Here is a 20,895-nt window from a genome sequence, read left to right as displayed (position 1 = left end):
CTTCCTTGTGAGGGTGGTGAGGCCTTGGCACAGATTGCCCCATTCCTGGAAGTGCCCAGTGCCATGCTGGACAGGGCTTGGAGCAGCCTGGACTAGTGGAAGTTGTCCCTGCCCCTGGCAGGGGGTGAAACTGGATGATGTTTAAGCTCCTTTCCAACCCAAACCATTCCATGATTCTGTGATTCTGTTACTCTCTGGGTAGAAGCCAGTGCATGGATCTAATCTAATCTAATCTAATCTAATCCTGCCCTCTGGCACTGTGAAGCCATTTCCCCATCTTGTCACTCCAGATCTTCATCCAAAGTCCCTCTCCAGCTCTCCTGGAGCCCCTTTATACCCTGCAAGGGGCTCTGAGCTCTCCCTGGATCTTTCTCTCTGCCGGGTGAACACTCCCAGCCTGGGCTTCAGAGCAGAGGGGCTCCAGCCCTCAGAGCATCTCCGTGGCCTCCTGTGGACTCACTCCAGCAGCTCCACATCCTTCTGATGTTGGACTCCAGGGCTCGATGCAGCACTGCAGGTGGGGTCTCACCTGAGCAGGGCAGAGCAGCACAATCTCATTTCTTTGCCTTGCTGCCCACCCTGCTGGGGATGAGGCCAGGACAGGGAAAACAGCCTGGAAAGCCTGCGAGGCCATGGCTGGAGGAGAAGGGGGAGGAGGGGGAGGAGAAAGTGTTGCGTTGGAAGCTCATATCGGATATTTTTACCCTTGGGAGGAACCGGAGGCAGGGCAGGGTCCTGCGGGCAGCCACGGTGCGGGAGGCAGCTGGGAAGAGCCCGGAGCCGGGGGAAAGCGACCCCACGCCATTTCCAGAGGGATTGCGGGCAGGCAGAGAACAGTGAGGAGACAGGGGGGAAAGGGAGGGGACCGGGAAACGCTGCGAGGGAGGGCGGGGGACAGTCGGGGCAGGAAGGGGCCGTGACACCGGGAGAGGACCGTAACACAGCGCTGGGACCGTGACGCGCGGGGGAAGCCGTGCCACGAGGATGGACCGTGACACGGGGTGGACACATCACGACCCTTTCCGGGTCTTCCCTCCGGGCCCGGCGGGAAGCACCTTCATCGTACGTGCTCCAAGGGAGGCAGCCCCGCGGGCGGGGCCACGCGTGGGGCGGTCCCTGCGAGGGGCGGTCGCTCCGTGGGGAAGCGCCCGGACCGCCCCGCCCGCTGCGGGTGAGCCCGGGGGGCTCCGGCTCTGCCCCGGCCCCGCGCCCCCTCCTCTGCACCTGCCCGGGGCACCCCCTTTGCACATCCCCCCACGGTCCCCTTTTTGCGCATCCCTCTAAGACCCCCAGCATCCCCCCCTTTGCAGACCCCTCTGTGCCCTTGCGAGTTCTTCCTGTCTTTTGCACACCCCTCTGTCCATACCCGGGGTCCCCCTCCCTTGGCACCCCCTCTGTCACCCTCGGGGTCCCCTCTTTGCACACCCCTCTGAGACCCAGCCAAGGGGCGGTCCCCGGGACACCCCCCGGCCACGTTCCTGGAGTCCTCCCTTTGCACTTCTCTCCGTCCATCCCCGGGATTCCCCGCTTTGCACCCCGCTCTGTCCATCCTCGGGGTCCTCCCTTTGCCCCCCCCCCCGGTGGCGGCCGCCGCTCCCGCCCCACGCGTGGGCGGCCCTTTGCGGGGCCCGTCCCCATCCCCGTCCCCATCCCGTCCCCTCCCGGGGCGGTGCCAGCGCGGGGCGGAGGCGGAACGCGGCGCCGGAGGCCAGCCCGTGTGTCCGTGTCCCCCCCTCCCCGTGTCCCCGCAGCCCCGCCGCGATGTCGCGGCCGCTGTCGGACCAGGAGCGGCGGAAGCAGATCAGCATCCGCGGGATCGTGGGCGCGGAGAACGTGGCCGAGCTGAAGCGGGGCTTCAACCGGCACCTGCACTTCACCCTGGTCAAGGACCGCAATGTGGCCACCCCACGCGATTACTACTTCGCCCTGGCCCACACCGTGCGGGACCACCTGGTGGGGCGCTGGATCCGCACGCAGCAGTACTACTACGAGAAGGATCCCAAGGTGGGAGCGGTGGGATATGGGGGGGAGCCCCTCCGTGCAGGGCGGGGTGCTGGGAGCACCCCACGGTGGGTCCTGGGTTGTGGCTGGAGTGGGAGCCATGGGAACCCCGTGGATGTGAGCCCTCCCTCCGCGCTGGAATAGAGGGATTGGCGAGGCTCGGTTTTTCGTGGATTTAGGGCTGTTCCGGTAACTTTTCCGAGAGGAGGGACTGGACTTTACCAAGCGAGGCCACTGTCCTTTGCTCTGCAAAACAAACAGAGCCCGGCTTGGCCGGCAGCGGGGTGCAGGGCATGGGAACGCCGTTTGTTGTCCCGCGGCGCCGGCGTGGGTGCCGTCTACCAAAACCAACTCCAAAGCCTTCCCGGGGGAATTATTGGAAAGGCTTAAAGGCACCCGAAGCCAGCCGCAAACAGGTCTTGTTTTAACACAAGTGATGCCAAGCGTGAGAGATCCGGTTTGTGCAGGAGCTGCTGTGCTGCTGCTCGTCCCGCTGGCTTGCTCCGGGCTCTGCCGCGGGAGGATTAAGCCTTAATCCCCCTCCTGACACCTGGATGTCCCTGTCGGCATCAATTTTCTCCCTGCCAACACCTCGCTGGGACCGTGCCAGCCGCGATGGCTCAGCGCTCCCCCGTGTTGTTGTGTAGGGGTGAGAAAAAGGAGCCTCTTGCAGGGTTTGGGGTTGGGACTGTCCCGTGCAGCCGAGGCGAGCCGGGTGCTGCCTGCCTGGAGTCGCTGCTCCCAGTTCTGCCGGAGTCAAACCCGTAAATCCCAGTGGATCCTGCCCAGCACATCCTGCCCGTGACAGGAGCGTTGGAGCGAGGCGATCTTTGTGGTCCCTCCCAGCCCAACCCAAACTATTTTAGGACTCCAGGATTCTATCCCACCTCCATTCCCGGCCCGACCCCGCGCAGGTCCTGGGGAAACCTGTCGAGTCAGCGACTTCTCCCAGCTTAAATCCTTCCTTAAAACCTGCCGGTGCTGACGCCGGGGCTCGGCTTACACAAGGCCGGAGCTGCCGCATCCTGCGCCCGCGGTGTCAGCGGCAGTGTCCCCTGTGTCCCCTGCTGCCAGGGGACAGCAGAGAAAGCCCCATGTCCCCACGGCCACCGCCGGGCCCCGGCAGCTCGCTCGGTTTTCCGGTGGCTTTGCAGCCCGGAGTGACATTAGGAAACGGCTCCTCTTTAAAAGTTTAACTTCGTGCTGCCACCGCTGACCAGCCTGGAGCTGTCCCCGCCCTGGGACAGGGCAACGGGGCTTCTCCAAAGGAAACAGCCTCTTCCCGGTTTGGGAAAGAGCAGGAGAGCAGGGCAGGGGCTGCAGGGCCACCCAAGAGCCACAAGCCTGAAATTCCTGGTGCGAACCACCCTGCTCTGTTGAAGCTGGGTTTTTTCCCTGTTTGTTTTTGAGGTATCACACAATAGCTCCAGGGGAGCCTCCTCCAGCCCTGGGAAGGATGACCACGGGGTGCTTTTCTCTTCCAGAGGATTTATTACCTCTCCCTGGAATTCTACATGGGGCGGACGCTGCAGAACACGATGATTAACCTGGGGCTGCAGAACGCCTGTGACGAGGCCGTCTACCAGGTGAGCATCCCCCGAGGGGTGAGGACCTGCACTGGGAGGGATCCACGTCTTCCAGCTCCTGGGAATGTCAGTGTTTTGCTACACTGGCTGCAGACTGCTCCCTGAGCCACAAGGGATGGCTTAGGGAATAAAGGCTGCTCCAGAGCCTGTCCTTGAAAGGCCAGGAGCTGCCCAGCCTGGCTGCTGTGTTCTGGGGAATGCAGCAGGATCCTGGAAGGACACTGGTGGTTCTGTGGATGAGGCTGTTCATGTCCATGATCAGTGGCAGGGAGGAATAAAACCTTGAATTAAGCCCAGCTGGGTGCTGGCACCAGGTGGCACTGGGGTTATCAAAGGGGTTTGGGTGGCTCCTTTTGTCCTCACCCTGTCACCTCTTGTGTTCAACGTCATCAGATGTGGCCAGGGTGGTTGCACAAGAGCAGGAACAGCTTTTGTGCAAACACTACAGAGGAGAGGAACTATTTTTAGGGAGGTGTAAATTTTTTATCCCCACTTGCTGCAACCAGGGGACATCAGGGCAGGGCAGTGAACCAAAGGTCTCCACTCCACTCCTTGAGCTTCCCAAGGAGTTTTGCATAGGCAAAACCACTTCCTCCTACAGCATCCTCAGCTGGAAAATTTAAATTTCCATGGAAAAGGTGTGTAGATGTTTCTCACCCTAAAGGGTGATGATGCCTGCAGTTGGGAGGAAGGGCACCTGGGTGCTTGTTCCAGAGGATGGAGGTGCTGAGGGAGGAGGAACACAGCACTTGGATCCTGTCCCCAAGGGATTGGGGTGCTGGGGGAGCAGGAAGGCACCCAGGTGCCTTCCCCCAGGGAATAGTGCTGGGGGTGCAGGAATATTCCACCTGGGTGCTTGCCTCAAGGGGTAGGGGGTTCTGGAACAGGTAGGGAACAGGAACCTGGTGCCTGCCCCTGCAGGACTGCAGCCATGGAGAGAGGGAGCAGGCTGGGAATGAGCTCTCAGAGCCCTTGGAAGTGTCTGGAGCCCCAAGGGCAGCACCCTGGTTATAGTTTGGTGCCCCCCATCCCCACATCTTGCCCATGGCGAGGTCAAGGGTGTGAGTGGTCTTTGTAAAGCCTGGTAGAGAGACTTTAAACATAGGAGATGGCCCCTGCCATGGCACAGAGGCACAGCTGAGGGGGAGGGCAGCTGTTTTGGGTTCAAATCACAGTGTCCCACCTGCAGAGATGGGTCTTGTGGAATTGGGTGCCTTTCCAGCCCTCCTGGAGCCCACCTGCAAGGGACTGTGTGCCAACAATGCCTCCCCTCTGTGGGGCTGGGCACCCTGACAGTCTCCAGCCCCTTCTCCTTCTCATCTGTAGCTCGGGCTGGACATGGAAGAGCTGGAGGAAATCGAGGAGGATGCTGGGCTGGGCAACGGGGGCCTGGGCAGGCTGGCAGGTGAGTGACCCCCCCAGGTGGTGGGCACATCCCCGAGGGCTTTACATCCACTATGGGAAGTTCCTAATCCTGGGGAGTGACTGCTCCAGATTTTCCAGCACAGAGCAAGGTGCTGGGTGGCTGCTGGCCTCAGCTCCTGTCCCTTGGGGCTGTCCCAGGGAGAAGGATCCATCTCCCAGGGCTCCAAGGAGGGCCCAGCTCAGTGCTCTCCTCTCTCCTGGGCAGCCTGCTTCCTGGACTCCATGGCCACGCTGGGGCTGGCAGCCTACGGCTACGGCATCCGCTACGAGTACGGCATCTTCAACCAGAAGATCCGGGATGGGTGGCAGGTATGGATGGAGATGTGTGCTCCTCACTGTCCTCTGGCACAGCTGGAACCCCACGTTCACCTCCTCCCCCTTAGGCTGGGGGGTACAGACACTTCCCCTCAGCTCGGAGGCTGCTGCTGTGATATTTGAAATTGAACAGATATTTTTGTGAGCAAATCTAACTTCTTCAACCAGTGCAAGCTCACAGCTCCATCCCTTGTCCCAAGGCCAAGGGTGGCCTTGCTCAGGGCCACCCCAAGAGCTGCTCCATGGCTGCCTGGAGCGGGTGAGGATGGAACAGTTGTGTTCCTCTTGTGGCAGAGGCTGGTTTGGAAATGCAACATTAGCAGTGCACCTTGGGTTTGTCCCCATCCCCATGGAAGGCACAGACACCCCAGAGTCCAGGGTGGTGCCTCCAGGCTGACCCTGCAGTGCCAAAATCCAGGTTTAGGGCGGACACACTCAGAGCATCCTCCCCTTTGCCATGAGCAGAGCCTTTCCCAGCCATCCTGGCCCAGGCACGCTGCAGGTGGGGAGGTCCCCAGGGCTGGGTGACCCTGTCACTGCTCTGGCTCCCTCTGGCAGGTGGAAGAAGCCGATGACTGGCTCCGGCACGGCAATCCCTGGGAGAAGGCCCGTCCCGAGTACATGCTGCCCGTGCACTTCTACGGCCGGGTGGAGCACTCTGCCGCTGGTGCCAAGTGGATCGACACCCAGGTAAGGGTTGGGGACAGGAATGTCCCTTGCATGGCTTGTCCTGTCATTTGGGGTGGCTTCCTCTGGCTGGCTGCACCCCAGGGATGAGTCCTGCAGAATCTCTGCCGGGAAGGTTGGGCTGGGATGGAAAAGGCGGTGGTGGGGCAAACTGGGGAGGAGATGGGCACGGGGATGAGGACAGATTTGGCTGTTCCACATCTGCAGCTGAGCTCTCCATCCCTGGAAGTGTCCAAGGCCAGGCTGGATGGAGCTTGGAGGAATCTGGTCTAGTTGGAAGCGTCCCTGCCCATGGCAGGGGGTTGGAACAAGATGGACTTTAAGGTCCCTTCCAACCCAAACCATTCTGGGATTCTACAAAATACCAAAAGCAGCTCCAGCAGGAACAAACTAAACCTAAATTAAGCTGCCCCTGACCTTGACAAGCCCCTCTCCATGCCCTGAGCGCTTCTGGCAGACACCAGCCAGCAGGCAGAGCCAGAGGGGTGTCCCCATGCAGGGGTACCGAGGACATCCCCACCCATGCAGGGACACCACCCTGAGCTCAGCCCTGAGCAGGAGGCTCTGTGGGATGGGAGGGCTCCAGGGGGAGCACGGGGGGATCCCAGCCCGATTCCAGCTGCCCTGGGGATGTCACAGGTGGTGCTGGCGCTGCCCTACGACACGCCCGTGCCCGGGTACATGAACAACACCGTCAACACCATGCGCCTGTGGTCGGCCCGCGCGCCCAACGACTTCAACCTGCGCGACTGTGAGTGGGAGCTGGGCGGGGTGGGGAGAGCTGAGGGGGTCCCACGCCCACCTCACCCCTCTGCTCCTCCCCAGTCAACGTCGGGGACTACATCCAGGCCGTGCTGGACAGGAACCTGGCGGAGAACATCTCCCGGGTGCTCTACCCCAACGACAACGTGAGTCGTGGTGTTTTAGGGTGTGTTTTAGGGATGGGTAAAGAGTGTCTAGGTGGAGGGGGAAAGGGAGCAGCCCCTCACTCCAGGATGCTGCAGAGATGTTCTTAGTTGTGTTTCAAGCTGCCTGCAGTGCTTGGATGAGGGTTGCTGCCTCTCACCAGGATGAGTGTGTTTCCCCCGAGCTTTGCCTGGAGTGAGTGGGGATGAGCAGGCCCTGCTGCAGAAATGTTCCTTGAGAATGTTCCAGAATGTAACATGAAAGCAAACTGCTGAACGCTGCTGGTGTTACCCTGGTGGCCCTTTGCAACCCTGGCACCAGAGATTATGCCTCAAAGCCCTCTTGCTCTGGGAGTTCTTGCCAAGCTGGTGTGGTGGGACACACAACCCTTCCCTAGCCACAAACCAAGCTATGGAGCAGGGGGAAAAAAAAAAAAAAAAAGAAAAGAAAAGAAAAGAAGAAAGCTCTCCTTGCTCTGCATCCTGTTTGAGGCAGGTCTTGATGGTGTTTTTCCCACTTAATCCTCCTCCAGCCTTCCCTGCTGGTGAGGAGAGCTGGGGGCACTGCAGTGGTGAGGTTGTCTCCTGCAGCTTTTCCTTTGCAGACCAGCAGGTTGATGTTTTTTGCTGCATGAATGGTGGTTAAATCCTTGTCTTGGAAATGGCTCCTACAGCTTCCCTTCCTGGTCCTGGCACTTTTCCTTGCAGCCAAAAAGTTCAAACCACGGAGAACAGGTTTTGACAATGCTCAGATGGGATTTAACCTGTTTGTGCCAGCACATCCCAAACCCTCGTGCTGGCATCTGGGAAGCAAGAAGAGCTTGGGATTACAACTGATGCTGGGGGAAGCACAGAGGGGTCACACCCTGGGAAAACCTTCCCCTGGGAAGTGCAGTGAATCCTGTGGGAATCCTGCAGTTCCCTGCTCCTCTGCCCACAGTTTTTTGAAGGAAAGGAGCTGAGGCTGAAGCAGGAGTACTTTGTGGTGGCTGCCACCCTCCAGGACATCATCCGCCGCTTCAAAGCGTCCAAATTCGGGAGCACGGACAGCGTCCGGACCGTGTTTGATTCCTTCCCGGACCAGGTACGAGCCAGGGCTGCTCTCACCTCTGCCTTGGAGCTCGTTTCACCACCTCCCAGAGGATGAAGATGTTTGTGGGACCTCCGTGGCGTTCCCAGTGTCCCCACATGCCACCCTGCTCTCCCAGGTTGCCATCCAGCTGAATGACACACACCCTGCCATGGCCATCCCTGAGCTGATGAGGATTTTCGTGGACATCGAGAAGCTGCCGTGGGATAAGGTAGGGACACCCCACCTGGTCTCCTGCACTTGCACCCACCTGCCCGTGGTGGAGGAGCCACTTTTGTGGCTGCTGGGAATGATGTGGAGCAGTCAGGCTGGGTTTAACTGGTGTGGACTGGGAGGAGCTGGCTGGGCTGTGCTGCTGGGCGTGGTGGGAGGACCAAGGGTGGGTTCTGGCACTTGAGGCGTGACTGAGCACTGGCTCTTCCCTGCCAGGCCTGGGACATCACCAAAAGGACCTTCGCCTACACCAACCACACGGTGCTTCCCGAGGCCCTGGAGCGCTGGCCCGTGGACCTGGTGGAGAAGCTGCTCCCCAGGCACCTGCAGATCATCTACGAGATCAACCAGAGACACCTGGATGTGAGTGCCTGGGATCCTGCTCCGGAGAGGGAGACGGGGATGTACTGTCAGCATGAGGGGCTTGCAGAAACTGATGATGTTGGGTGTGTGGCTGGGGGATTCCAGCTGCTGTTTTGGGAAGCTGATGTGCAGGAGAGCCCTTTCCCACCAGCACATTGCCATCCTGCAGTTAGTGACTGTTGAGAGGCTTCACCCGTCGCTTCAGGGACTTGAGAGCTGGCATTTCTTTACTTCCTAAGTGCTAAATTCATCCTGGGAAAGATGATTTTGGGAGGGCAGAGGAGATGGTGGTTTGACCTCCTGGTCTGGCAGCACAAGGCTTTTGCCAAAATGGCCTCACTGGCCAAGTGTGTGTCCCCAAACCCCTCTGTGTGGCAGCTGGGGGGGATCCTTCTATCCGGAGACATCCATGCTGAGAAAGGGCACCCTTTGGAGGGAGTTTGCACCACCACAACAGAGTAAAAGCCACCGCTCTGGCTGGTGTCAAATGCACTGGGGACATGCCCCTCCTTGAAAGCCATGGGGTGGACATCCCTCAGCGCCACCACTTCTCACCACCTCGCTGGCTCCACCGGCAGCACATCGCGTCCCTGTTCCCTAACGACGTGGACCGGCTCCGGAGGATGTCCCTGATCGAGGAGGGGGACACCAAGAGGATCAACATGGCCCATCTCTGCATCGTGGGCTCCCACGCCGTCAACGGCGTGGCCAAGATCCACTCCGAGATCGTCAAGACTCAAGTGTGAGTGAGGGGAGGGAGGTGCTGATGGGTCACCCTCGCCTGGGAAGGGGTGGTGGTGCCAGGTGGGCGAGGCTGGAGCTGTGCCGCCCTCGCAGATTCGAGGACTTTGCGGCGCTGGAGCCGGAGAAGTTCCAGAACAAGACCAACGGGATCACCCCGCGGCGCTGGCTGCTGCTCTGCAACCCGGGGCTGGCGGACATCATCGCGGAGGTACCGGCACGGGGGGAGCGCGCTGCGGCCGCTGACCCTTCCCTGCTGAGCCCAGGGTGCCCTGAGAACCTCAGCCATTCACATCCTCTGGATGGTTGAGGAGTTGAGGGTCGAGGGAGGGGATTCTGCCCCTCTGCTCCGCTCGGGTGAGACCTCACCTGCAGAGCTGCCTTTATCCCTGGGGTCTCCAACAGCAGAAGGATGTGGAGCTGCTGGAGCAAGTCCAGAGGCCATGGAGATGCTCCTGACTCTGCCTAGCTGGGAGTATTCAGCCTGGAAAAGGCTTCAGGGAGACCTTAGAGCCCCTTCAAGTGTCTAGAGGGACTCCAGGAGAGCTGGAGAGGGACTTGGGAAGAGGGATGGAGTGACAGGAGAAGGAGGAATGGATGTAAACTGACAGAGGATAGGGTTAGATGGGATATTGGAAAGAAATTCTTCCCTGTGAGGGTGCTGAGACCCTGGCACAGGGTGCCCAGAGCAGCTGTGGCTGCCCCTGGATCCCTGGAAGTGCCCAAGACCAGGTTGGACAGGGCTTGGAACAACCTGGGACAGTGGAAGGCTTTCCTGCCCATGGCAAGGGCTGGAACTGCATGATGCTCAAGATCTCTTCCAAACCAAACTATCCCGCCGTGAGCATGTGCCCTTGCTCCTGTTGCAGAAAATCGGGGAGGACTACGTGCGGGACCTGAGCCAGCTGACCAAGCTGCACAGGTTTGTGGACGACGACCTCTTCATCCGGGAGGTGGCCAAAGTGAAGCAGGTGAGGGGCGTGGGCAGGGGGAGCAGAGAGCAGGGGCTGCTGTGGCCTGAGGGCTGACGTGGTCCCTGCCCTGGCCCAGGAGAACAAGGTGAAGTTCGCGCTGTACCTGGAGAAGGAGTACAAGGTGAAGATCAACCCTTCCTCCATGTTCGACGTGCACGTGAAGAGGATCCACGAGTACAAGCGGCAGCTGATGAACTGCCTGCACATCATCACCATGTACAACCGTAAGCCACCACACCCCGAGGGGACAGGGTGCCCCAGGGCTGCAGCAGCATCCCTGTGCCCCGGGTCCCACAGTAACACTGCTGCTTTCTCCAGGAATCAGGAGGGATCCTGCAAAGCTCTTTGTGCCCAGGACAGTGATCATTGGAGGCAAGGTAAGTTGGGTCAGGAGTTTCAGAGATCTTGGAGGAAGTCCTTGGAAGTGTCCTGGGGGATGTGGGGGCAGATGTCTCATGGGGCCACGTCTCTGCAGCTCCCTGACAGGAGGGTGCAGCTGGAAGGGGTCGGGCTCTTCTCTCAGGGAACGACGGACAGGACAGAGGAAACGGCGCCAAGGGAGGTTTAGATGGGATATTAAGAAAAATTTCATCATCAAAAGGGTGATCAGGCATTGGAACAGCTGCCCAGGGCACTGCTGGAGTCCTCATCCCTGGAGGAACTTAAAAGATGTGTGGATGTGGAATTTGGGGACATGGGCCAGTGGTGACCTTGACAGTGCAGGGGGAATGGTTGGATTCGAGGGCTTTTCCGACTTAAACAATTCCATGATTCCATGGTGCTAAGTCCACGAAGTTGTCCAAGAAACACTGGAGTAGCACTGATGCTTCAACTCAAGCGAGTTTGGGTGGGGTTTGGACAACCATCTGCTGTCTGTGCTCGTGGAAGCCCCCAGAAATGTTGTGGTGTAACACAGGTTGGATTAGGTAATGGGAACAGGGATGAACAGGTTGTTCCCTGGACACCGGGAGCAGGGTGTGCCTCACCTGCCCCTGGCTCCAGCCCTCCTGGCTCACCTGTGCCTTTTCTCCCAGGCTGCCCCAGGATACCACATGGCTAAAATGATCATCAAGCTCATTAACGCCGTGGCTCAGGTGGTGAACAACGACCCCATGGTGGGCAGCAAGCTGAAGGTCATCTTCCTGGAGAACTACAGGGTGTCCCTGGCAGAGAAAGGTACCCTGGGTGGGACACGCTGTGGGGAGGGGTGTCCCTCCATCTCGTGTCTTTCCCACCGTGGTCCTTCAGCAGGAAACAAACCCAAAGCTGGTCACCACGAGCCCCTCGTGTCCGTGTGTTTTGTTGGCAGTGATCCCTGCGACCGACCTGTCGGAGCAGATCTCCACAGCGGGCACCGAGGCCTCGGGGACGGGCAACATGAAGTTCATGCTGAACGGGGCTCTGACCATCGGCACCATGGATGGAGCCAACGTGGAGATGGCCGAGGAGGCTGGAGAGGAAAACCTGTTCATCTTTGGCATGAGGGTGGAGGACGTCACAGAGCTGGACAGGAAAGGGTGAGGGCTGGGGATGCCACAGGGCTGCCACCTCAGGTACCTGGGGCAGCACCATTTTATGGCCTCCTTCCCTCCAGGTACAACGCCCAGCTCTACTACGACCGGCTCCCCGAGCTGAAACAGGCTGTCGACCAGATTAAAAGTGGCTTCTTCTCCCCAAAAGACCCCAACCTCTTCAACGACGTGGTCAACATGCTCTTCCACCACGACAGGTGAGGTCCTGGGCTACCGTCCATCCCCTGGGCTGGGACCACGTTGCACACGGAGGATGCTCCTCAGGCATGGACTCTCCATGGATGGCCATTGTCACATTAATGCCTTTGGGTGCACAGCCCTTGCAGATGATTTGAGGCATCTCAAGGGCTTTCCTGGCCAGAGCACTGGTCAGCCATGGGCATTGGGATTGGAGAAATGCTTTCCCTGCATTTCCCTCCCCGGGCATCCAGGGTTCTTTACCAACAAGGCTTGGGGAGAGGTAATTTGGCCAGAGGCTTTGAGTTGGAGGATGTCTCGAGCCCTTTTGGGGGTTCTTGGGACACCTTTGTGTGTTTGGGGCTGGGGTCCGGCCCAGCTCTCTGCTGAGGCAGTGCCCAGGTCTCTGCCCCTCAGCCTGACAGAGCTGTCAATCACCGCAGCTTGGTGAGGCGGGCTGTGCTAACCGAGCCTCTGATTGGTCGAGCTGCCAATCAATCACACCAGAGCGGCCCTAATCAGCCTCTGATTGGTCGAGTGACCATAAGTCCCGCCCTAGGGGCGGGCCCATGAAGGGCTACGGGTATAAAAGGGGCTGAGGGCTTTATGCCGCTCTTGCCCTGACGTCTCCCTTGGAGTTTTTACCTCACCCGTGCTCTGTGTGTTTTTTCTGGACCTTTTCCATCTTTCTCTCTCTCTCTCTTTCTCCTTCTCTTAATCCTTTCACGGAGCTTTATGGGTAACAGAACATCTTAAGGTTTTAAAAGTTTCCCAGTTAAATAGGCTAAGCAAATGCTAAATAAATTCTAAGTAAATGCTTAATACTAAATTAATGCTAAGTATTGCTAAGATAAGTGGTTTTACATTGAATTCAGTGTTGTATTTTTTGCCAAAGTTTCCTTAATTTGCTCTGTTTTTGCAACTAAACTTTTGTGTGATTTTTTTTACCTCTTGAGAGTATCTGGTGGGGATTTCTCCTTTGCATCAAAAACGGAGTAAAGGAATTTTAGGTTTAACCCCTGGATTTAAGGGAACAGGGGACCCTTAAAATAATGCCTTGGATCAGGCAGCCTGAATTCCTATTTCTCCTGCTCTTGACCCCTCCTTTCTTCACTGCTACAGGTTTAAAGTCTTTGCAGACTACGAGGCTTACGTCAAGTGCCAGGAGAAGGTCAGCGAGCTGTACCTGGTGAGTGCCAGCCCAGGGACAGGGCAGGGAGCTGTGCCGGGACACAGCATCCCATCCTGGAGAAGGGACGTGCTCAGAGACCAGGCTGGTTCTCATCCCAGGGCATCCCTGGCTGAGAACCAGCCTTGGGACCAACCCCACCCCTCTCCTTTAGCCTGGAGAAAAGGAGGCTCGGGGGTAACCCTGTGCTCAGCTGGGGTTGGGCTCTTTCTCCAGGAACTGACAGAAGCAGAGCACACAGCCTCAAGCTGCTCCAAGGGAAATATAGGTTGGATATCCAGAAAAAAGTTTTTCATGGAAAGAGTGCTAAAGCTCTGGAATGTTCTGCCCGGGGAGGTGGTGCAGTCACCATCCCTGGGTGTGTTTAACAAAGCCTGGACGTGGCACTGGGTGCCAGGGTTGAGTTGAGCTTGGACTCGATGATCTCGAAGGTCTCTTCCAGCCCGGTGACTCTTGTGAACTCCTTGCAGAACTCCAAGGCCTGGACCAAGATGGTGATCAGGAACATCGCGGCGGCCGGCAAGTTCTCCAGCGACCGCACCATCAAGGAGTACGCCCGGGACATCTGGCACGTGGAGCCCTCGGACCTGAAGATCCCCCCGCCCAACGAGCCCCGGGACGCGGGGCAGGACAAGACCCCCAACGGCACCGCGGCGTAGGGGCCGGGGCACGCGGGCGCTGTAAAATTCTCTGCTCTCTGAGTCTCTGTGCTGCTGCTGCTGCTGCTGGCTTTCCCTAGGGGTGGGCAGGAGGGGAGGGGTTTTTATAACGCAACTGTCGTGTGGAAAGCGAAACCACGTCGCCCTGTTGCTTGCATTAGGTGATAAAAATAAAAAAAAAAAAAAAAGTGCCACCGGAGTCCGGAGGGGGCTGTTTGCTGGAGGGTTGGGCTTGCTTCCAGCAATGCTTGATGCAGGAAGGGGGCTGGCCAAGGGGTGGGCTGGGCAGCACAGCTGGATGCAGCTGGACGCAGCTGTCTGGGCCCTCAGAGGCGCTGCTGAAGCAGGACAGGGGGGTGCCAGGCCCATGTACCCCCACCAGTGTCCCGTGGGATGCTCCCAGTCGTGGCTCTGGTGGCCCAGACCACATCAGCATCTCCATCCCTCGAGTAACCTGCAGCATCCTGGAGGCAGAGGGTGACTTAAAAGTTTCTCTGTAGTTTTTATTACTTACAGCAGTAAGTTCAGTGCCACGGGGCGGGGGGGAGGTCCTGGAGTGGATTTGAGGGAGCATGGGATCAGTGCAGGCAGCAACTGGCATCACTTCATGTTTAAGAAGTCTCTGCAACAAGATGTAATAAATCTTACACTGTGTCACTGACCCTCCCGTGCTGTGTCAGAGCCTGATTTGTGATCCCTGCATGCGGGGCTGAGCTGGGCTTGGAGCATCTCTGCACCCAGGGCAAAGAAGAGCTGGTGTCCCCAGAGCCACCTCCCCGAGCCACCCAGGCTGAGGACAGGCTCAGGGCAGTGGGGAGTGACTGAAGTTTGCAAAGTGATGCCAGCAAACACCGTGGGGAGGGGAAGGAGCAGGGGGCAGGCAGCAGGAGAGGAGGCACCAGCAGAAGGCGAGGCCAAGGCTCATCCTGTGCCCCCCACCATTTCTGTGGAGCAGCACTTACTTCACCAGGGCAGGCAGCTCCGGGTTGAAGGAGATGTAGTCGTGGCCCAAGCCCAGCTCTGGGGGAAAGGTAATGAACTTCACCTTGGATTTGTCCTTGTAGGCTTCGAGTGCCGTCTCGTAGAGCTGCCACGGGGCAGGAGCGCAGTTACTGCACGAGCAGGGGACCCCAAACCCCTCCTGGTGCGTGGCCATCCCCTCTCCGGCCACTTCAGCCTCCCAAGCCAGGCTCAAAGCCCGTGGCAGGTGCCCACCTTGTGTCCCAGCTTTGGAGGCAGGACTCCATCATCTTCTGCGTGCAGGATGAGGAGGGGGCAGTCCAGCACCTTCACGCTGCAGGCAGCAAGCACGGCCCTGAGGACGCTCCCCAGAGCCAACAGGAGCCTCCCCAGTCCCTGTGAAAATTCCCACAGCATCCTGACCCCCCCAGCACCGCCCCTCAGAGCCATCCTCATGCCCACCTGGGTGATGCCTGCCCTGGCATGGCAGCACCAAGCACCCTAATCACCTTAAGCCCCAATTATAGGGTCACCAGGTTTCAAAAGCACCCATAAATCAAACGGATTTTGGGCAGGCTCTGTGTGCTACAAGGAAGAGGAGTGCCAAAAAAAAGGATGGTGGCTTGTGGACTTTGCTCAGTAATCAAACTGGTACCTGACATTATGCAAATAAAAAGTCACTTTTGAAGGATGAGTAAGCTGGGTAAACACAGGAGGGCAGGAATTTCAATGGGGTGATTGACACCTCTCCTCAGCCAGGTGGTCCTGGCATCATTCCCACAGCCCCTGGGGTCTGCTGTGCCCCTTCCCACCAGGAACTCACTTCTCATCACTGCAGAAGAACATTCCTGCCCGAGCCATGGAGTCCAGGATGAGGTACTCAAAACCCGGGAGCTGCCGGTAGATCTGGCAGGGAGAGAGTTTGGGGGTGCTAAACCATGGCTTGGACTCAGCTGTGAGGGGGGACGCCCAGGAAGCTGGGGCTGACACTGCTGGGGGACCCCAGAGGCAGAGCTCACCTTGGTGATGGGGATGTTGGCGGCCGCATCTCGGATGTTGGTGTAGGGAGACTCCAGGACAACAGCATCAACCTGGACCCCTGAGGGCAGAGCGAGGTGGGAGTGGGCATGGCTTTGAGGGGCTGTCCCCCCTGCCAGGCTGCTGCCACACTCCCCTCCCAGGCAGCAGTGGGGCCAAGATGTCCCCATCCCAGGAGGGAGGATAGGGAGGGCTCCTCATCTCCTCTGCGGCCCCAAAATCAGGCCAGGGCAGTGCAGAGCCTCAGGGTGACACTGCGTGGGGACAACCCAGCCATGCTGGCCCTTACCTCGCTCCTCCTGCAGCTTCCTCGCTGCGTTGGTGGCAATCCTGTGACAGGAGAGGTGACAGTGAGGGGGAGCAGCACGGGGTGGGGGGGACGCTCAGCTCCCTCAGGTTCCCCTTATTGGCCGCGTTTGGCTTTGCAGGGGCCTCCACCAAGGAGCTGCTCCCAGCCCTTGGCCATGCCCAGGTGGCACCAGTCTGGCAGCAGCGTCACAGGGCACAGGGTGGGCTCTGCTGTGCCCCCATCCCGCCCCCTGCACCTACCCTGTCCCCAGGGAATGTCCCCAGAAGAGGATGCTGCTGTTGCCACTCCGCGCTTTCACCCAGTCGTAGAGTGCCAGGACGTCTGTGGTGAAGCCACTCTCTGAGGGGCGTCCAGTGGAGTCCCCATAGCCTGTGGGGGACACAGCTCGGTGTCACGACCCTGGTGGGGACAGGCCCCAAGAGGGGCATCACCCAGCAAGAGGCAAGGGGACAACTTCACCTCTGTAGTCGAGAGCCAGGATGTGGAAGTCAGCAGCCCCCATCGTCTGTCAGAGCAGCACTGAGTTATGTCCTGGCAGGGGATGCACCCCAGGACCCCTGGGCATGGCCCGTTCGCTCTGCACAGGGTCTCTGTGGGGTCCCCAGGGCCAGCAGGAGCCTCACTCCCAGCAGGTCCCGGTGTCCCCACAGGCCACCACTTACCTTCAAGAACTGGATGCGGTGACTCGCAGCCCTGATGGGGAAAATGGGATTAGAGCTTGGGGAGACCCCAAGGGACCCTCCCCTCCAGCACCAGCGCAGGTGAGGAACCAGGGTGACCTCATCCCAGGAGGGGAGAGCTGGATGCCGTGGGCTGGGTGGATTTTGACTTTCCCTTTTATTTTACAGGGATTCTCCTTGACTGCTGGGGTCAGAGACCCCCGCAGCAACCCCGCAGCATGGCTGCTTCGAGTTTGCTGCTTCTCACCTCGGAACAGCCCTCCTGCCCTGCTCCTGGCCCTGCAGCAGCAGCTCAGGAACTCACCTGGTGCCCCCATTGCCGTGCAGGTAGATGATCACGGGGTGAGCATCAGCAAGAGCCTCCTCGTACCAGCGCTGGTCCTTGCCCTGCGCCTCGGCCCCTTTGCTGCTTGGCACCGTGTGCCTGGGGGGACAGCGGGGTTACCCCGGGGGCTCCACCAGGACACTGCTGTCCCCCGTGGGGTGCTGGGGCCATCCCGCTCACCAGATGCCAACTGTGACGCCCGGCTCGGTGGTGAGGTACAGGTTGATGGTGTTGCTCACCAGCAGCTCCGGCCGCCGAAAATCCACGAAGAAAGGGAAGGCCACTGATGGAGAAATCACAGCCATCACCACAGTCCTCCTACCCAGGCGCTTTTACACAATTCTTTCTAAATCAGCGTGCTATTTGTTTTAAATTATCAAGGGCCACGCTGAGGCAGAGGAGCTGAGCCCTCTGCCATCTCCTCCCACCCGAATTTCCAGCCCCGCTGATGCTGAGCGTGCCCGGGCGTGTTGTGGCTGCAGGCTGTAAACAGGGTCGGCAGCACCACCTTCTTTGAGCTTGCAAAACACGGGGAAAGATCCCTCGGTGCCTCCTCTGCAAGCCCAGGGCACAGCAGGAGTGGGATAAACGCTGTCCTGGTGCCACCCATGTTTTGGGGGGTCTGCAGCAGCAGCCACCTGAATGCCTGTGGGGGTTCTCCTGGCTGGGACAGCCCCGGGATACTCACGGAAGTTCAGGTAGACGAATTTGGTGAGCAGGCTGGGGAAGAGGCGGATGAGGAAGGGCACGGCGGCGCAGGAGAGGAGCGGGGCCAGCAGGAGGGTGCTCAGCCATGGCAGCCACGAGCGCCGGGGCCTGCGAGGGAGGCACCAGTCAGCACCCCCCCCTCCCATCCCAAGGGATTTGGGGTGCAGCACAGCAGGCTCCCCATTCCCAATCCCAGCCATGAGGGTTGGACGCAGCTTTTTAGTGATCCCAACCCCTCTGGGAGTGGGAAGTGGATGCCCACATCGGTGTTGTGCCACTCTTGGGGATGGAGCCGAGGCGTCTGAGCAGCCCCACCGTGACAAAGGGTGACACAGGCTCTGATGTGGTCCCCACGCCCTCGCACGGGGCGCCGGGAGGCAGGAAGGGCAGGGAACGTGCCAGGGCTGGGCGCTGCGAGTCACACCTGCAATAAGGAGCAACCGATACTCTGTGACAACTCTCCCAGCCCCGGCTGGCACGGCACAGCCACGGATGTGCCCCAAGCCTGGCGCTAGGAGCTTCTGCAGTACTCCAGGGACAAGGAGGAAGGAGGGAAAGGAGCCTGGGGGTGATGTCCCCCAGCGCCACCAGTGCTCCAGCAGTGCCCTGTCATTCCAGGGCTGCCCCATGGCTCTGCTCACACCAGCCCTCGCTGCCCCACAAGTGACCCCAAAACCCCATCAGTGACCCACAAGTGACCCCAGACCCACAGGTGACCCCCGGCCCCATTAGCAACAGATAAGTGACTCATAAGTGATCCTAAAACCCCATAAGTGACCCACAAGTGACCCATAAGGGGCTCCAAACCAGCCCTCACTGCCCCACAAGTGCCCCCCAAACCCCATAAGTGACCCACAAGTGACCCATAAGGAGGTCGTAAGGACCCATAAGAAGACCCATAAGGACCAATAAGAGGACCCAAACCAGCCCTCGCTGCCCCACAAGTGATCCCAGAACACCAAAACCTCTAAGTGACCCCACAAGTGACCCCAGGACACCATTAGCGACTCTAAAACCCCATAAGTGACCCCATAACCAGCCCCAGCTGCAGCTTTCCCTCTGGGTTGATGGGGGTGGGGAAAATCAGTCTGGGCATGGGGGATTTAGGGCAGAGGTTTGTGGTGGGAGCCAGGCACAGCTCAGTCCCTGCCAGACCAGGAAGCAGCCGGTCCATTCCCTGCCCTGGGAATGCTGCAGGACCCTCGGGAAGGACTGCCCAAGGGGTGCCAGGGCACGATGGCACCGCTCCCCAGGGAACGGGGACAGTCCCAGGGCGGTGTAGGATGGCAGGAGCTGTGCTGGAGGCACGGGCAGCTCCTCAAATCCCAGTTATCCCCCAGGACATGGGGCTGGGCACACGGGCAGCGATGGAACAGCCGGGAATGCCCAGCAGAGGCTGGCAGGGAATTGTCCGGTGGCCCTTGCACAACGCCTGCTGCAGGTGAGCACCGGCACGGGGACCGCGGGGACAGCCCCACCTGGGGCCACCCGCAGCTGGCACGGTGGCCAAATGGGACGGCAGGGTGACAAGCCACGGCACGGCATCGGGACACGGCCACAGGACAGGATCGTGGCCACGGCAGGGTGACATAGCCACACGGCCACTGCAGGGGGTCACGGTGCTGGCAGGGTGACATGGGGACAGTGTGGAGTCAGTTATGGCAAGCTGAGCCGGGGACATGGCCACGGGATGGGCCCGCGCCAGTGACAGGGTGACACGGCCACGGCAGCGGGGACGGACACGGGGTCACGGCCCGGCAGGGCGACCAGGCCACGGCGTGGGGACACAGGTGACACGAGGTGACAGCCCCAGCAGGGCAGCACGGCCGCGGGACGGGGACGGAGCCACAGCACGGGGGACACTCGTGAGACGCGACAGGGGACAGGGGACAGGGAGCACGGCGGCGGGTACTCACCGCCCGTGCCGGGCCACGCCGAGCCTGCCCTCCGCCCGGCCAATGTCGCCGCTGTCGCCGCTGTCGCCGTCCCCGCCGCGCCGCCGCATCGCTGCGCGCACGACAGCGCCGACAGGCCACGCCCAGGACGGGGACACGCCCACGTCACGGGGACACGTCCCTGTCATCAGGCCACGCCCATCTGCCACGCCCCTGACACGCCCATCCGCGCCTCGGGGACGGGGACAGGGACAGGGCCACCCGCGGTGTCACCGCCCGCGCCAGGGGACTGGGGGGACCCGGCCGGGCTGCAGCCCTGTCCCCCAGGGCCGGCGGGGTCCCAGGGGTCTCTGCCAGGGTGGCATCCCCTTGTCCCCCAGGGCCGGCGGGGTCCCAGGGGTCTCTGCCAGGGTGGCATCCCCTTGTCCCCCAGGGCCGGCGGGGTCCCAGGGGTCTCTACCAGGGTGGCATCCCCTTGTCCCCCAGGGCCGGCGGGGTCCCAGGGGTCTCTACCAGGGTGGCATCCCCTTGTCCCCCAGGGCTGGCGGGGTCCCAGGGGTCTCTGCCAGGGTGGCATCCCCTTGTCCCCCAGGACTGGCGGGGTCCCAGGGGTCTCTGCCAGGGTGGCATCCCCTTGTCCCCCAGGGCTGGCCGCGTCTAGAGGGACGCCATCAGGGTGGCAGTGCCCTGTCCCCCAGGGACCCCAGGAGATCTGTAGCTCTCTGTCCCCCCGGGACAGGCAGGTTTAAGGGGGACCCCAGAAAATCTGCAGCCCCCTGTGACCCAGGGCTGGGTGGGTTTAGAGGGGACCCTGGAAAATGTGCAGTCCTCTGTCCCCCAAAAGAGTCCATGGGGGCAGCAGTAAGGTGCCACACCAGGGAAAACAGCCTTTCCACGGGCAAGGAGCACAAAGGGAAAGCTTCCAGGTTAAAAAGTGAAAACTATTTTAAAAATGGTTTAACACTAAAGCTGGCATCCCTCGGATTCAGCAGGAAGGGTGGAAACCTGCTGCTGCTGAGCCTCCCACCTGCAGCTCTCTGAGGGTGAGTCAGCTGGGCCTTTTCAGGACAAAACTTCCCACCGGGAGAGAAATATCCCTGCTTCAGCAGAATTCCCTGTGAA

At 60.1% G+C, this 20,895-nt stretch overlaps 2 protein-coding genes across 3 annotated transcripts; one reads left to right on the top strand and one right to left on the bottom strand.

Moving 5' to 3' along the window:
* Positions 1–739: 739 nt before the first annotated feature.
* PYGL (glycogen phosphorylase L) lies at positions 740–14,524 on the top strand. Its single transcript, XM_053945673.1, has 21 exons — positions 740–836; positions 1,752–2,004; positions 3,486–3,587; positions 4,914–4,992; positions 5,218–5,321; positions 5,886–6,017; positions 6,654–6,765; positions 6,840–6,922; positions 7,860–8,003; positions 8,128–8,220; positions 8,439–8,585; positions 9,164–9,327; positions 9,423–9,537; positions 10,196–10,297; positions 10,377–10,524; positions 10,619–10,677; positions 11,335–11,476; positions 11,610–11,817; positions 11,895–12,029; positions 13,132–13,198; positions 13,669–14,524. The coding sequence occupies exons 2-21, from the start codon at positions 1,762–1,764 to the stop codon at positions 13,855–13,857; spliced, it is 2,568 nt and encodes an 855-aa protein (XP_053801648.1). The 5' UTR covers positions 740–836; positions 1,752–1,761; the 3' UTR covers positions 13,858–14,524.
* On the bottom strand, positions 14,336–19,909 carry ABHD12B (abhydrolase domain containing 12B). Of its 2 annotated transcripts, XM_053945674.1 has the most exons (14): positions 19,795–19,909; positions 18,141–18,302; positions 17,859–17,986; positions 17,351–17,453; positions 17,150–17,269; positions 16,828–16,858; positions 16,625–16,670; positions 16,405–16,534; positions 16,145–16,185; positions 15,837–15,916; positions 15,641–15,723; positions 15,073–15,151; positions 14,820–14,944; positions 14,336–14,479 (listed from the first exon to the last, which is right to left on the bottom strand). In XM_053945674.1, the coding sequence occupies exons 1-14, from the start codon at positions 19,881–19,883 to the stop codon at positions 14,458–14,460; spliced, it is 1,239 nt and encodes a 412-aa protein (XP_053801649.1). In that variant the 5' UTR covers positions 19,884–19,909; the 3' UTR covers positions 14,336–14,457. The 2 variants fall into 2 exon arrangements, with proteins under 2 accessions (XP_053801649.1, XP_053801650.1); XM_053945675.1 differs by lacking the exon at positions 18,141–18,302.
* Positions 19,910–20,895: the final 986 nt, after the last annotated feature.

Source organism: Vidua chalybeata, chromosome 6, assembly GCF_026979565.1.
Source record: "Vidua chalybeata isolate OUT-0048 chromosome 6, bVidCha1 merged haplotype, whole genome shotgun sequence".
Lineage (NCBI taxonomy): Eukaryota > Metazoa > Chordata > Aves > Passeriformes > Viduidae > Vidua > Vidua chalybeata.
The sequence above is the reverse complement of the archived record's forward strand: the minus strand, read 5'-3'. Positions and strand labels throughout refer to the sequence as shown.